Genomic DNA, 13,459 nt, shown 5'->3' on the forward strand with positions numbered 1-13,459 from the left:
TTTTTTCTCCAGCTGCTTATCTTTGTGAAGGCGGCGGTTGTGGGGCAGGGGATGATGCAGAAGCTCATGAAAGCAAATGCACACTTACATACTGAGAACAGGGTGTATATGCCTATCTTTTCTCATACACCATGGCAAGTGATTCTTTCTTCAAAGAAACAAGACACACACAATTCATATTTAGAAAACACAACTGGGGGACAATTCACAAAATTTTAGTCATTTTTCACTTTACAAAAGGATTTTTGAGGTTATAATAGTAATTACCACAAGCATCCTTTATATAATAACTCTCTCTTTAATAACTTCTCTTTTATTCTGGTAGACCAAAATTCAATTTAGAGTTCCCCTTTCTTGCTTGATAAATGTGAGGTTTATATGTACTGTGTATAAGTAGACTGCACTCTCTGTTTTCCCAGATGGATATTCAATGGTTTGTCTTCCATGGGAATTATGGAATTCTGACTTGTGAATAATGCCTTGAGCAATGGTTTATGAGTTTTCTTCAAAATGAATGTCATTTACAGGAGTTTTTGGATAATGATTTATTTTCTTACAAATGGTATTGGTCATAAAATTAGATATCCATACAGAAAATACCAGCAATGAAAGGAGAATCTGTTCTGCACATAGGTGACTTGTAAGAGACCAGGGGATAGCCCTTAAATGTCTCTAATATTTGAATATCTGTACACCTCATTACTTGGGTGAGCACAAGTCCCAAGGTATAGTTAACTTGGAAACATATGTGACTCTATCACCACGGCACTAGGTAGACAAGGAGGAAGGAATCAGGTCTTTTTCATCATTATCCTTAAAACCTAGCACCATGCCCAAAGGAGAGGTAGCCTTCAAGCATTTTTCTAAAGTATTTCAAAAAGAAAGAAGGAAAGAAGACAGGAAGGGAAAAACAAACTGTAGAAGGCAAGGATTTGGATGGGAGAAATAACTTATAAGAAAAGAATGACCTAAATTTTGGGAACAAACTTCTAGAAGGGGAGTTATTAGATAAAGGGAGTCTGCATGATGGTGCTGGTGCTTAAGAATGAGTTTCTGAAAGAGGAAACAATCTTACTTTTTTGGATATCTATATTGAGAGAAGTTAAGCCACTATTGGAATGTGATTGAGAATGATTGATGGGAACTTGTTGCCTCTCTCGCTAAATGTGAGTATGCTCAGTCTTCAGTTCTAGGCTTCTCACTCAAGGCAGGTTTCTAAAAAGTTAGTTGACAGGAGTGAAAAGCTAAACTGGAGAGCTATAAAGAAAATATTGCCAGTTAATTTCTCTTTATTGTTTTGAGGAACAGTGTTTAGGATATGGAAAAAGAACCAGCAGTACTGTCCTCTTCTAAAATAACAGCTCATGCTATAATCAAGGAGAATCAACAAAGAAAAATTTGTAGAATTAGAAGGGAAATTTGAAAAGCTAAATGAAAATGAAGAGAATAGCAATCAAATTGCAAAGGAGAGTAGGAAACAATATCCAGACCCATTTTCTTTTTTTTAATTTGTTTTTTAAATTCCAGTATAATGTACAATATTATATTAGTTTCAGGTGTACAATATACTGATTCAACACTTCCATACATTACTCAGTGCTCATAATGATAAGTGTACTCTTAATCTCCATCACCTGTTTCACCCACCTCCTCTTTATCCATTCATCTATTGATGGACACAGGCTGCTTCCATAATTTGGCTATTGTAAATAATGCTGCAATAAACATAGGGATGCATATATCCTTTTGAATTAGTGTTTTTGTAGTCTTTGGGTAAATAGTCAGTAGTGCAATTATTGGATTTTAGGGTAGTTCTAAAATTTTTAATTTTTTGAAGAACCTCCATACTGTCTTCCATAGTGGCTGTACCACTTTGCGTTCCCCCTAACAGTATGTGAGGATTTGTTTTTCTCCCCATCTTCACCAACACTTGTTTCTTGTGTTTTTGAGTTTAGCCATTCTGACAGTTGTGTAGTGATATCTTGTAGTTTTGATTTGCATTTCCCTGATGATGAGTGATGTTTAGCATCTTTTCATGTGTTTATTGGCCATCTGCATGTCTTCTTTGGACAAATTTCTGTTCATGTCTTCTATTTTTAAATTGGATTATTTGGGTTTTTTTGGTGTTAAGTTGTATCAGTTCTTTTGGTGTTAAGTTGTATCAGTTCTTTATATATTTTGGATACTAATCCTTTATTAGATCTGTCATTTGTAAATATCTTCTTCCATTTGGTAGGTTGCCTTTTTAGTTTTGTTAATTGTTTCCTTTGCTGTGTAGAAGCTTTTCATTTTGATGCAGTCCTGATAGTTTATTTTTGCTTTTGCCTCAGGAGACATATCTAGAAAAATGTCTACTGCCAATGTCAAAGAAATTATTACCTGTGTTCTCTTCCAGGATTTTTGTCATTTCAGGTCTCATATTTAGGTCTTTAATCCATTTTGAGTTTATTTTTGCATATAGTGTAAGAAAGTGGTCCATTTTCATTCTTTAGCATGTAAGAGAGTGGTCCATTTTCATTCTTTAGCATGTAGCTGTCTACTTTCCCAACACCATTTATTGAAGACTGTCTTTTTCCCCTTTGCACATTCTTGCCTCCTTTGTCATAGATTAATTGACCATATAATTGTGGGTTTATTTCTGGATTCTCTGTTCTGTTCTACTGATCTAAGTGTCTCTTTTTGTGCCAGTACTATACTGTTTTGATTACTACAGCTTTGTAGGATATGGATTGTGATACTTCCAGTTTTGTTCTTCTTTTTCAAGATTGCTTTGGCTATTGGGCGTCTTTTGGGGCTCTATACAAGTTTTAGGATTATTTGTTCTAGTTCTATGAGAAATGCTGTTGGTGTTTTGATAGGGGTTACATTAAATCTGTAGATTGCTTTAGGTAGTATGGACATTTTAACAATATTTGTTCTGTCAGTCCATGAACATGGAATGTCTTTCTATTTCTTTGTGTTATCCTCAATTTCCTTCATCAATATTTTATGATTTTCAAACTACAAGTCTTTCACCTCCTTGGTTATTCTTATTCCTAGGTGTTTTATTATTTTTGGTGCAATTGTAAATGGTACTGTTTTCTTAATTTCTCTTTCTGCTGCTTCATTATTAGTGTATGGAAATGCAACAAATTTCTATCTGTTGTATCCTGCAACTTTAGTTAATTCATTTATTAGTTCTGGTAGTTTTTTGGTGGAGTCTTTAGGGTTTTCTATATATAGTATGTCATCTGCAAATAGTGAAAGGTTTACTTTTTCCTTCCTGATTTGGATGACTTTTATTTCTTGTTTTCTGATTGCTGTGGTTAGGATTTCCAGTACTGTGTTGAATAAAAGTGGTGAGAGAGGACATCCTCATCTTGTTCCTGATCTTGGGGGGAAAGCTTTCAGTTTTTCACCATTGAGTATGATGTTAGCTGTGGGTTTTCATTAATGGCCTTTATTATGTTGAGGTACATTCCCTCTAAACCTACTTTGTTGAGGGTTTTTATCAGGGATGGATGTTGTACTTTGTCAAATGCTTTTTTTTGCATCTACTGAAATCATTATATGGCTTGTATCCTTTCTTTTGTTGATGTGATGTATCACATTGATTCATTTGCAAATGTTGAGCCACCTTGCATCCTGGGAATAAATCCTACCTGATGGTGGTGAATGGTTTTGTTACTGTATTGTTGGATTTGGTTTGCTAATATTTTGTTGAGGATTTTTGCATTTATGTTCATCAGAGATATTGGCCTGCAGTTCTCTTTTTTGTGTGTGTGGTTTTGGTATCAGGGTAATGCTGGCCTCATGGAATGAATTTGGAAGGTTTTCTTCCTCTCCTATATTTTTGAGTAGTTGGAGAAGAATAGATATTAACTCCGCTTAAAATGTTTGGTAGAATTTTCCCTTAAAGCCATCTAGTCTTGGACTTCTGTTTGTTGGGAGTTTTTTGATTACTAATTCAATTTCATTGCTGGTATTTGATATGTTCAAATTTTCTATGTCTTCCTGCCTCAGTTTTGGTAGGTTATATGTTTCTAGGAATTTATCCATTTCTTCTAGTTTGTCCAATTAATTGGCATATAATTTTTCATAATATTCTCTTATAATCCTCTGTATTTCCGAGGTGTTGATTGTTATTTCTCTAATTTCTGCTTTTTTTTTTTTTTTTTGAGTTCTCTTTCTCTTTTGATGACTCTGGCTACTGATTAATTTTGTTGATCTTTTCAGAGAACCACATCCTGGTTTCATTGATCTGTTCTATTTTGTTGTTGTTGTTGTTTTTGTTTTTTAGTCCCTATTTCATTTATTTCTTCTCTAATCTTTATTATTTCCTTCCTTATACTGGTTTTGGTTTTGTTTGTTCTTCTTTTTTCTAGCTCCTTAGGTGTAAGGTTAGGCCGTTTGAGATTTTTATTGCTTCTTGAAGTAGGTCTGTATTGCTATAAACTTCCCTCTTAGAACCACACTTGCTGCATCCCAAAGATTTTAGACCATTTTCATTTGTCTCCATGTATTTTTTTATTTCCTCTTTGATTTTTTAGTTGACCATTATTTAATAGTATGTTATTTAACCTCCATGTATTTGTGTTCTTTCCAGATTTTTTCTTGTGGTTGATTTCTAGTTTGATATCATTGTGGTTGGAAAAGATGCATGGTATGACTTCAATCATTTTGAATTTGTTGAGACTCATTTTGTGGCCTAACATGTAGTCTATTCTGGAGAATGTTCTATGTACACCTGAAAATAATGTGTATTCTGCTCTTTTAGAATGGAATATTCTGAATATATCTGTTAGATCCATTTGGGCCAATGTGGCATTAAAACCAACCCATTTTCTTATTCCCTAGATATGGCACATAAGAGTGCAAGTTATATTTAATCTGATACATGCAAATAAAAGTTTAAATAGAGTAGAAATTTTGAAATATCGCATGAAAGATGGAAATACAGTACAACCCAGAGTACTAGACTGAGGGGTAATATCTAAATTTTGCTTTAAGTTCTTACACTGATTTTCTGTGTGAGTTTGAGCAAGTGACTTAAACTTCTCTGGGCCTCAGTTTTATCATCTGTCAAATAAGAGAGTTGAATTATCTGAACTTAAAAGTTACATAACAATATAATTCTATGGTACCTGATATTATATGGATTAGTTGTTTTCTAAAATATGTAGATAAGCAAATAAATTAGTCAGTGTAGTCTAACTGCTATAACTAACCCCAAATCTCTGTGCCTTAGAAATTAAAAGTTCATTTGTCTTTTGTCATAATCCAATGGCTGACAGTGGTGGTGGTGGTAGTGGTGGAGACTGTGTTGAGGAGACTTTGTACACACAGTTATTCAGAGATGTTGTAGCTCTACCATTACCTACTTACTACCTTAGAGCCCTCCCCCAAGATCTTCTTGGTTGAGCCAACAATAAAGAAAGAAAGTGTGGAGAATTGTGCTGGAAATTACTTTAGGGACCAGGCCTGGAAGTAGCTGTATCACTTCCCATTGGCCAGAACTCTGTCCCATCTTCCCATCTAAGTGCAAGGGAGTCTGGAAAATGTAATCTATCTGTGTGCCAAGGAAAAAATGGAAAAGTGATCTGGTGAACACATAGCAGTTACCCTTCTTATCTACCTAATATAGGGTTTGCTATGCCTCCCACACATAGAATATAATCACTGTTCTCAAGGGAACCAATGCAGAATTCCATCTAGCTCAAAGTCTTTGATTTCTGGATTATGCCCAGTCTTCCCTATCAGGTTCACCTGTGGCACTTGGGGTTTGGTGACCTATGAGCTAAAAAATGTTAGATTCTTCCCCCTAAATGTAATGATCAAGCAGGATCTGGATGACCTCAATAAAAAATATCCCATGTGTTTGTGAATTGGGAAAAAAACATTATAAAAAATCTGAGAGGATTGAACAGTAATAAAACTTTCCTACTATTTTACCAGACTGTAGGAAAAGAAAAAAAATGATATATATTAAAGAAAGATCAACCCAGGATCTGCAGAGAGTAAAAAGGAGCCTGTACCAAGGGTGTAGATCCCACAAAAGAGACAAACCAAAAAAAAAAGACTTTTAACTATAGAGATTAAACAGATGGTTACCAGAGGGGACATAAGTGGGGGGGGATGGGTGAAACAGGTGAAGGGGACTATCTTGATGAACACCTGAGTAATATATGGAACTGAATAACCACTGTATTGTACACCTGAAACTAATATAAAGTATGTTAACTACATTGGAAGTAAAATTTGCAAAAAATAATATAGAAAAAAAGCTTACCGGAAACATTTTTTTTTAGTAAGTTTTACACCCAGTGTGGAGCCCAACATGGAACTTGAACTCACAACCCTGAGGTCAAGACCTGAGCTGAGATCCAGAGTTGGACACTTAACTGCATTAAACTATTCTATCTTTAAATTTTAAGGTCTTTCCAAAGATTTCAATATCTTCTGTAATATAAAAACCAGAATAATGTGAAGCTCTTTTTTTTTTCTGGCCTTAAGCACCCCAAGGATTTCAATTCAATTTTCCAGAACTTTTGTTAGTGGAATGTAGTAACTATTAAATAGATAATACCAAAAAAAATCTCATGTGTAAAGGAAAAGAATGGGAGATACATGACTTCACCCTGGAATACTAATGAAGAGTCAGTATAAAAGCCACTATATTAATTTTCTATTGTCATGTAAGAAATTACTATACACTTAGCAACTTAAAACAACACTTTTATACTATCTTAGAGTTCCACAGGTCAGAAGTTTGGGTGGGCTCAATTGGGTTCTCTGTGCTGGGTTTCACAAGATTAAAATCAAGGTGTAGGTTGTGGTGTGCTCTTACCTGGAGGCCTTGGAGAAGAATCCACTTTCATGCTCATTCAGGTTGGTGGCAGAATTCATTTCCTTGATGATGTAGGAATGAGGTCCCTATTTGCTTGCTTGATGTCAACTGGGGCCCATTCTTTGCTCAAGAAGCTGCCTGCTTTTCTTCTCATCTGACTTATTCCATTTTCAAAGCAGCAATGACTCTTTGGGTTTTTCCCATACCTTTAATCTCTCTGACCTTCATTTCTACCATTAGCCAAAGAAAGCTCTCTGCTTTTAAGGGCTGATGTGATTACATTGGGCCCCCTGAGGTGATTTCCCTATTTTAAGGTCAACTTTACCATATTACATTACAGGAGTGATATTTCATATGCAAAGGTTTCAGGGATTAGGATGGGACATTTTGGGGAGGGGGAAGTTCTACAAATTCTTTCTACTACAATTACTTAACCTTTGATTAGATCTTGATTCTGCTTTCTGGGAGAAACTCCTACGTCCCATGTCCACTGACCTCTATAGCCCTTCATTGTATATAATCATCCTTGGCCACATTTGAGCTAGATCAAGCAGTATGCCCTCCTGTAGCGGGGGTGGGAGGTAGTAGTCTACCTTCTGTTGTTGTAAGCTGAAGATGGCAAAAGTTGTTTTCTAATTTGAACAATTGAACTTTTCCATCTTGGCTTGTGTTTCTTTGAAAGTACAATTCCCTCACTAACCTAGATTTCTGATCTTTTGCTTTCATTTGATTCCATGTGCTAATAATCATACCCCAAATCCTTTCTCAGTCATAATTCTCAAGATGTATTTCCTTATTTTCTCAGCTCCATCCCACTCTTTCTTTAATTTAATGGTTCCTACACTGAGTTCATTTGAAATTACAGGTGGAAGGGACACATCTTTAATCTGGCCTTTGCCATAGGCTGAGTTGATTTGAGTTCAACTGAAAAATTTTATTGGTTCTTTCCCACTGAAAGCTATTTTTATCCTTACTGTTTGGAGTTTAGAAACAGGCTTTCTAACCCTTCAATCTAAAAATATGTATTCTTTTTTCTTTTCCACTTCCAAATAGCCAATTTTTTCCTGAGTGCATTTTTTTTTTTTTTTTTTTTTTTTTTTTTTTTTACAATACCTTGCCAAAGGCAGCCAATAAAGGATCACATACTTCAATACTTGGGCTTATTCTGATCATTTCTCCTAGGGCTATAGACTGCCCATGGACTGTCTTTCAAGTTATCATGGGTAACCCCTTGCCAAGTATTTTTGTTTTATTCACTACATGTGTCACCATAATTCTAGCTCCTGATATTAGTTTTCTTGTTTTTTTGCTACTTGACTGCTAAGCCAATGCCTCATATTTTGCAAATTTGCCATTGAAGCACCCCATTTCTGGCTCAAATCTATACATTAGTCAGAGTAGGCTAACTACTAGAACAAATATTCCTGAATTTCAGTGGCTTAATACACTATTTGATTTTTTGCTTATGTCACAGTTGAATTCTGTGAGTGGCCATTCAAAGATCCAGCTTCCATCTAGTGGTCCTGACATCTTCTTAGACCTCAGGTCCCCAACTAAATCCTCTGAATTTAGTAGGCAGAGGGGGAATAAAGGCAATGTGAAATATTGGGTAGGAGAGTCTGTTTTTAGGAAATTATATCTGGAGGGTCTATATTCCCTTACATCTGGCTGCAAGAAAAACTGAAAAATGTAGTCTAGCTGTGGAAATCATGTTGGTGAAAATTTAGCAGTCTCTAGCACAGCAAAATGTATTAATTTAAAAAATTAAAAGAGACATACACACAAAACAGATTCTTAAGTACAGAGGACAAACTAGTTGTGGCCAAAGGGGAGGTGGAAGGGGGATGGGTGAAATAAAGGGGATTAAGAGTACACTATTTCAATGAGCACTGAGAAATCTATGGAATTGTTGAATCATTGTATTGTATACCCGGAAAAGAAATCATGAACCAGGAAGGTATAGGAAACTAGTATCAGGAATGAGGAAGTGGAGAGAGAAAAGAACCAATTCAGCCCCTAAGAGGTAACCTATAGTATAGTGATCCAAGGGCTGGGGACTTTTGGCTTGGTTCTGGGAGGCACTAATATCCAAGAGGATCTGACTCAGGGTTGGGGTAAGACTGTGGCTTAGCTCCAGAAAATGAGGAGGCGTTTGGCTACTGCAAAAGGTTTGGAAAGGTGCTTTTATTTTCAAACTCAGGTATGTGACACTCTGTAGTTTAATGCTAGCACACCTGTGTGAGGTTTAACATTAGGAACTGACAGTCAGTTATACATAAATCCAGCATCTCCCTCTCCATTTACTCTTCCAGGCTGTAACAGGATTTTGTGGTAGCCAGAAAGTGAAGGCCCTTTTAAGAAGTGATAACAAAAATGACATAAACAACACATCACTCTGAAACTCAAGGTAGGCACCCAGAGTCCTAGGGCTAAGCAGAAATGTCAGACTTCAGAGACATTTTGAGGGGAACTTTTATTTTAGATCAATATCACCATTGGAAATACAGGGGCCATTTCTCTCCATTTCATTGCTGCTTTGGAAACATTCCAACTGCTTCAGATCGATCTTTGCTTTTCAAAAAAGAAATGCCAGTGAGTACTTTTTCAGGAATGCCCTTGGAAATGTGGTTACTCTTACAGTTCTTTTCTTCAACCTCTCTTACTCATGGAGCACTTTGGTGAGGGCCTATGTCTGGAAGTACTCTTGAAGGTTTTTCTGTGGAGCAGCTGGAGGTTCAGGAGCTCACTGTAGCTGTTCTCCTGACCTTTGTTTTAATTGGTAACAAAGGTTGGAATCCTGTGGCCAAGTGGACAATGGGCCAGTTCAGCCTGGTCCTTCTATAAGGGAGGCTAAGACTGGACATTGCCAGTATAGAGTCCTGCCCCACAGCTACTGTCTCTGGAGCTCCATTTGCATCGTGTCTGTGGCTCTGAGGGCCTAAAAGATTTTTCAGTGTGTCCAGTCCCCCTGGAATAGGCAAGGAAAACCATCCATCCAAATCCCCAAAGTCCCTCTGCTTTGATCTATACCTCTTTACCTTAATGGCACTTTCTTGGTCAACCCTGGCTTGGGCTTCTCTCACAGTGGCTTTTTAGTCACTGTAAAGGATGCCATTACACTCCCTGCCCCTGCTCCCCACCCCCCACCCCCCTCCGCAACAACAGCATGCTGTTTTATAGTAGGGCTGATCTAGGTGGGTCTTTCTGAAAGGAGTGGTTGCATCAAGCCCAGTCCTTGAGCTTGGAAATTGTGTTGCTAGTTAGGTCTCATTTCTGCTCTCTCACAGAGTAGACTGAAAAATATTAGAATAAATTGAAGCTAATAAAGATGTTATTTTTCTCACTGAGATAGTGGCAATGATGGTGCTAGAACTGGGAGGTATGCAAAATGTCAGCTTCCCCAGGCTACTCTCCACAACCTTGAATGCTCACTTGTTGTTTTGATCAACATTTAATAACACCCTCCCATGCATCAGCAGCCATCATGCTAGGTACTTACCCCAGAGAATGGGTAAGATATGGTTCTTGTCTTTGAGGAAAAATAGGGAGACAGACACTTAAATAAGTCATTGTGATATACTGTCACAACAGTAAATAATGAAGATGTTTAAAAAGTGTCAGCAGAGGAGGATGTGACCTATTATGTGGGGTATGGTAGGAAGTTGGAGGGAAGTCATCAAAGCCTGTGCGTCAGGGATAATTTTTGCACTTGGTCCTGAAGGGTGACCAGCAGAAAAGAGGAGAATGGCAAAAGAAAAACTAGTGAGTGGAGGAACAGAACTATGAGAAAACAGTTTAGTCTGGGAACCAGAAATAGTTTGGAGTTGTTGGAGGGCTACTTGGGGAAGTGGGAGTGAAACATAAGGCATGCAGTTAGGAGACCATTGGAAAAGGTAATTTTGTGCAGGGGCCAGTCTGCCTGGATATGAGTTCCAGGCCCATAATTTACTAACTGGATGTCCTTGGCAAGTTAGTTGTGTTTTTTTGTGCTTCAGTTTCCTTATCTGAAAATGGGGAGGGTGGTACCCACCTCATTGTTTTTTCTTTTCTTTTCTTCTTTCTTTTTTTTTTTTTTTTTTGAGGATTAAATGAATTAATACCTATATAATATATAGAACAGTGTTTGGCTCATAGTAAGTTCTATATGAGTGTTAGCAACAAAACAAACAACATCAACAACAAAACAAAAACAAGAGCAGAACAATAAAACCCACAAGAAACCAACACCCCTCAAAACTGATAAGGGATGAATGAAGGCAGTGGCTGTAAAGGTGGAGCAAGAAGTCAAATTGGAAATGGGATGTGCTCCCTCAGTTGTATGCTGAACAATTGGAATGCTCTGAAATGTGTACTTGGGTTGGAAAACCCATTTGAACTGAACCCCTAAGGTGCAACTGCACATGTGGTTGTGGGCACACGAGGGCTGAAATCACACATGAGAGGTGGGTTCTCAATGGTAGAGGACAAATAGGGAATAGACTGTTGTACAACAGCTTAGAATTAGCACTTGAAATGGCGACCAGCAAGTTCACTGTTGCAGCCATGCGTTTTCAGTGTCTTCAAACATCTTAAATCAATGTGGAGAGCTCATTGAACAGGTGCCTGGTGACTGCCCCACACCTAGTGAAAAATCTGTGGGTTGTTTTATCCAGAACACACACCTAGAGCACACGTTTGGAGGGTTGTTGGCTTCATGCACATGCATGCTGTGTGTATGTGTGTGCTGTGTGTGCATACAGATGCATATATGTTAACTCACATCTTCCCATTTCATTTCAAGCACTGATCTAAATTCAGCCTAAATATTTTTCTGAGAAACCCTCCCTACTTCTGTAAAGAGAAACTCTGGTTCCAAAGGGAGGCAGGGAGGCTGAAGAAGAGTCAGTGAGAATGAGATGGGAAATGGGATGATATTCATGTTGACTCCAAATTCTAGGTCTGATCCTCAAGGTCAGAGTTAGCCTTTGGGCATAATTCTTCTTGATTTCTGACTACAGAGAGGAAAAAGGGGAGGGAGAGTGAACTTCTTACTGTTTTCTGCAGTGAAGGTGTTTTATTTCCCCCTGCCATCTGAGCTAGGGGCAGATGACTTTCCCTTCTGTTAGAGTTCCTTGGTGAAGGTGACTTCATCCGCCAGAAGTGTTCCCAGGGCAGTTTTGTTGATCCTCCAAAAACATCAGTTACTGTGTATGCATAGCTCCCACACGGTTGCTGAGTATGAAAGAACCCTGCTTATTTCCTGATAGGCTGGTGCCAGCATGCCCACAACTGGCCTAAAACATATGCTTGGGAAAAGAGCAGTCAGCTATGTGCTGGAGCAGGGCACTGACTGGGTGTCAGGTTTCCTACTGCTCTGCAGGTTGCTCATGCTGGAGTCCTGAGCTCCACCACGAGTCCCTCTGGGCTGCCGAGCAAGTTGATCTCCCATGGGGCCCATCAGCCTGCTCCACACAAGAGTTATAGGAACTGTAGAGTCCCAACACAACAGTCAAGACCAGCATCACTGTGGCCATCATCCAGATGACTTGCCAGTGCTGACACAGTTTGGGATACATGACTTGTAAGAAATGAACCAATTCTTCAAGTTTGCTGTCAAATGAAAAAATAGGAGAAGGGCTTAGTATATTGGGCACATTAAAAATTTTCCCCAGGTGATTCTGATGCCACCAGTCCATAGCCTTGATGTTGGGAGCTCCTGGGCTAGAATACTCCATTTACTTGTTTGATCATACATACATACATACATACATACATACATACATACCCTGATCTATTCATGAGATGATCATTAATGTCTGAACTCTCCCAACCCCCAGGATACAAGGTTAGCTGACCCACACTCCCTTGCATGCAGATGGGACCAGCATCTTTTCTGCACTTAGTGTTATTTAGTGATCAGTTTCAAGTTCTACTCTGTCCCCTGCCTCCGTGCTCCAGTGCATATTTTGTTCCACATCTGACTGTGTTCAGAATAGAAGAACTGTGCTAAACCCTTAGAAGACCCTCCATGTTCAATGATAAATGACAAGGAACCAGATCAACCTCAAGAGTTCACTTCAAATCATCCCAGGGGCAACCAGAAGACTAGTAGCCTCCAGCAACCTCTCAGTGGCTTATTCCAGATGTTTTCTCAGCACCATTAGTCTTCATTCTCTTCATTAATCCCTTCTTCTTCTTCTTCTTCTTCTTCTTCTTCTTCTTCTTCTTCTTCTTCTTCTTCTTCTTCTTCTTCTTCTTCCTCTTCTTCTTCTTCTTCTTCTTCTTCTTCTTCTTCTTCTTCTTCTCCCTTCTCCACTCTCTTTTTTCTCTTTCCTCCTTCCCTTTCATCTGTCTCCCTCTCCATTTTCTGGCTGCCTCATTCCCCCTTTCCTTCTTCCTCTCTTCCCAATTGCCTTTCAACTTCCCCTCTCTCTTTGTAGCCTAGTGACAAGACACTTGGTCATATGGCCTGCTTTACAGAATCCTGCACACATTCATTAGGCTAGAATTTTTTCCTGTTTCCAATCCCTGATCTATGTTTTATAATAATGTAAAAAATAAGGTTACTGAGGATCACCAAATGGAGGAGGTGAGAAAAGTGACAAGAAGGCTTTCTGAAGGCTCACATAGATACCGAAATATGTGGGCCGTTTG

General features: G+C 38.2%; 1 protein-coding gene and 1 long non-coding RNA gene across 16 annotated transcripts in view; one reads left to right on the forward strand and one right to left on the reverse strand.

Moving 5' to 3' along the window:
- LOC131487471 (uncharacterized) overlaps positions 1-13,459 on the forward strand; it is a 200,054-nt gene that overhangs the window by 34,258 nt on the left and 152,337 nt on the right. The gene's annotated exons all lie outside the window — the stretch shown is intronic.
- The window catches only part of IRAG1 (inositol 1,4,5-triphosphate receptor associated 1), a 121,805-nt gene continuing 117,336 nt past the window's right edge, over positions 8,991-13,459 (reverse strand). For 12 of the 13 annotated variants that reach the window (XM_058688215.1, XM_058688221.1, XM_058688220.1 and 9 more), the window contains one exon: positions 8,991-12,415. In XM_058688215.1, the coding sequence (XP_058544198.1) occupies positions 12,172-12,415 (244 nt within the window). In that variant the 3' untranslated portion in view covers positions 8,991-12,171. The remainder of the gene's footprint in view (positions 12,416-13,459) is intronic. The other variant, XM_058688223.1, reaches the window with a different exon arrangement.

This window comes from Neofelis nebulosa, chromosome 10 (genome assembly GCF_028018385.1).
Source record: "Neofelis nebulosa isolate mNeoNeb1 chromosome 10, mNeoNeb1.pri, whole genome shotgun sequence".
NCBI classification, from domain to species: Eukaryota; Metazoa; Chordata; class Mammalia; order Carnivora; family Felidae; genus Neofelis; species Neofelis nebulosa.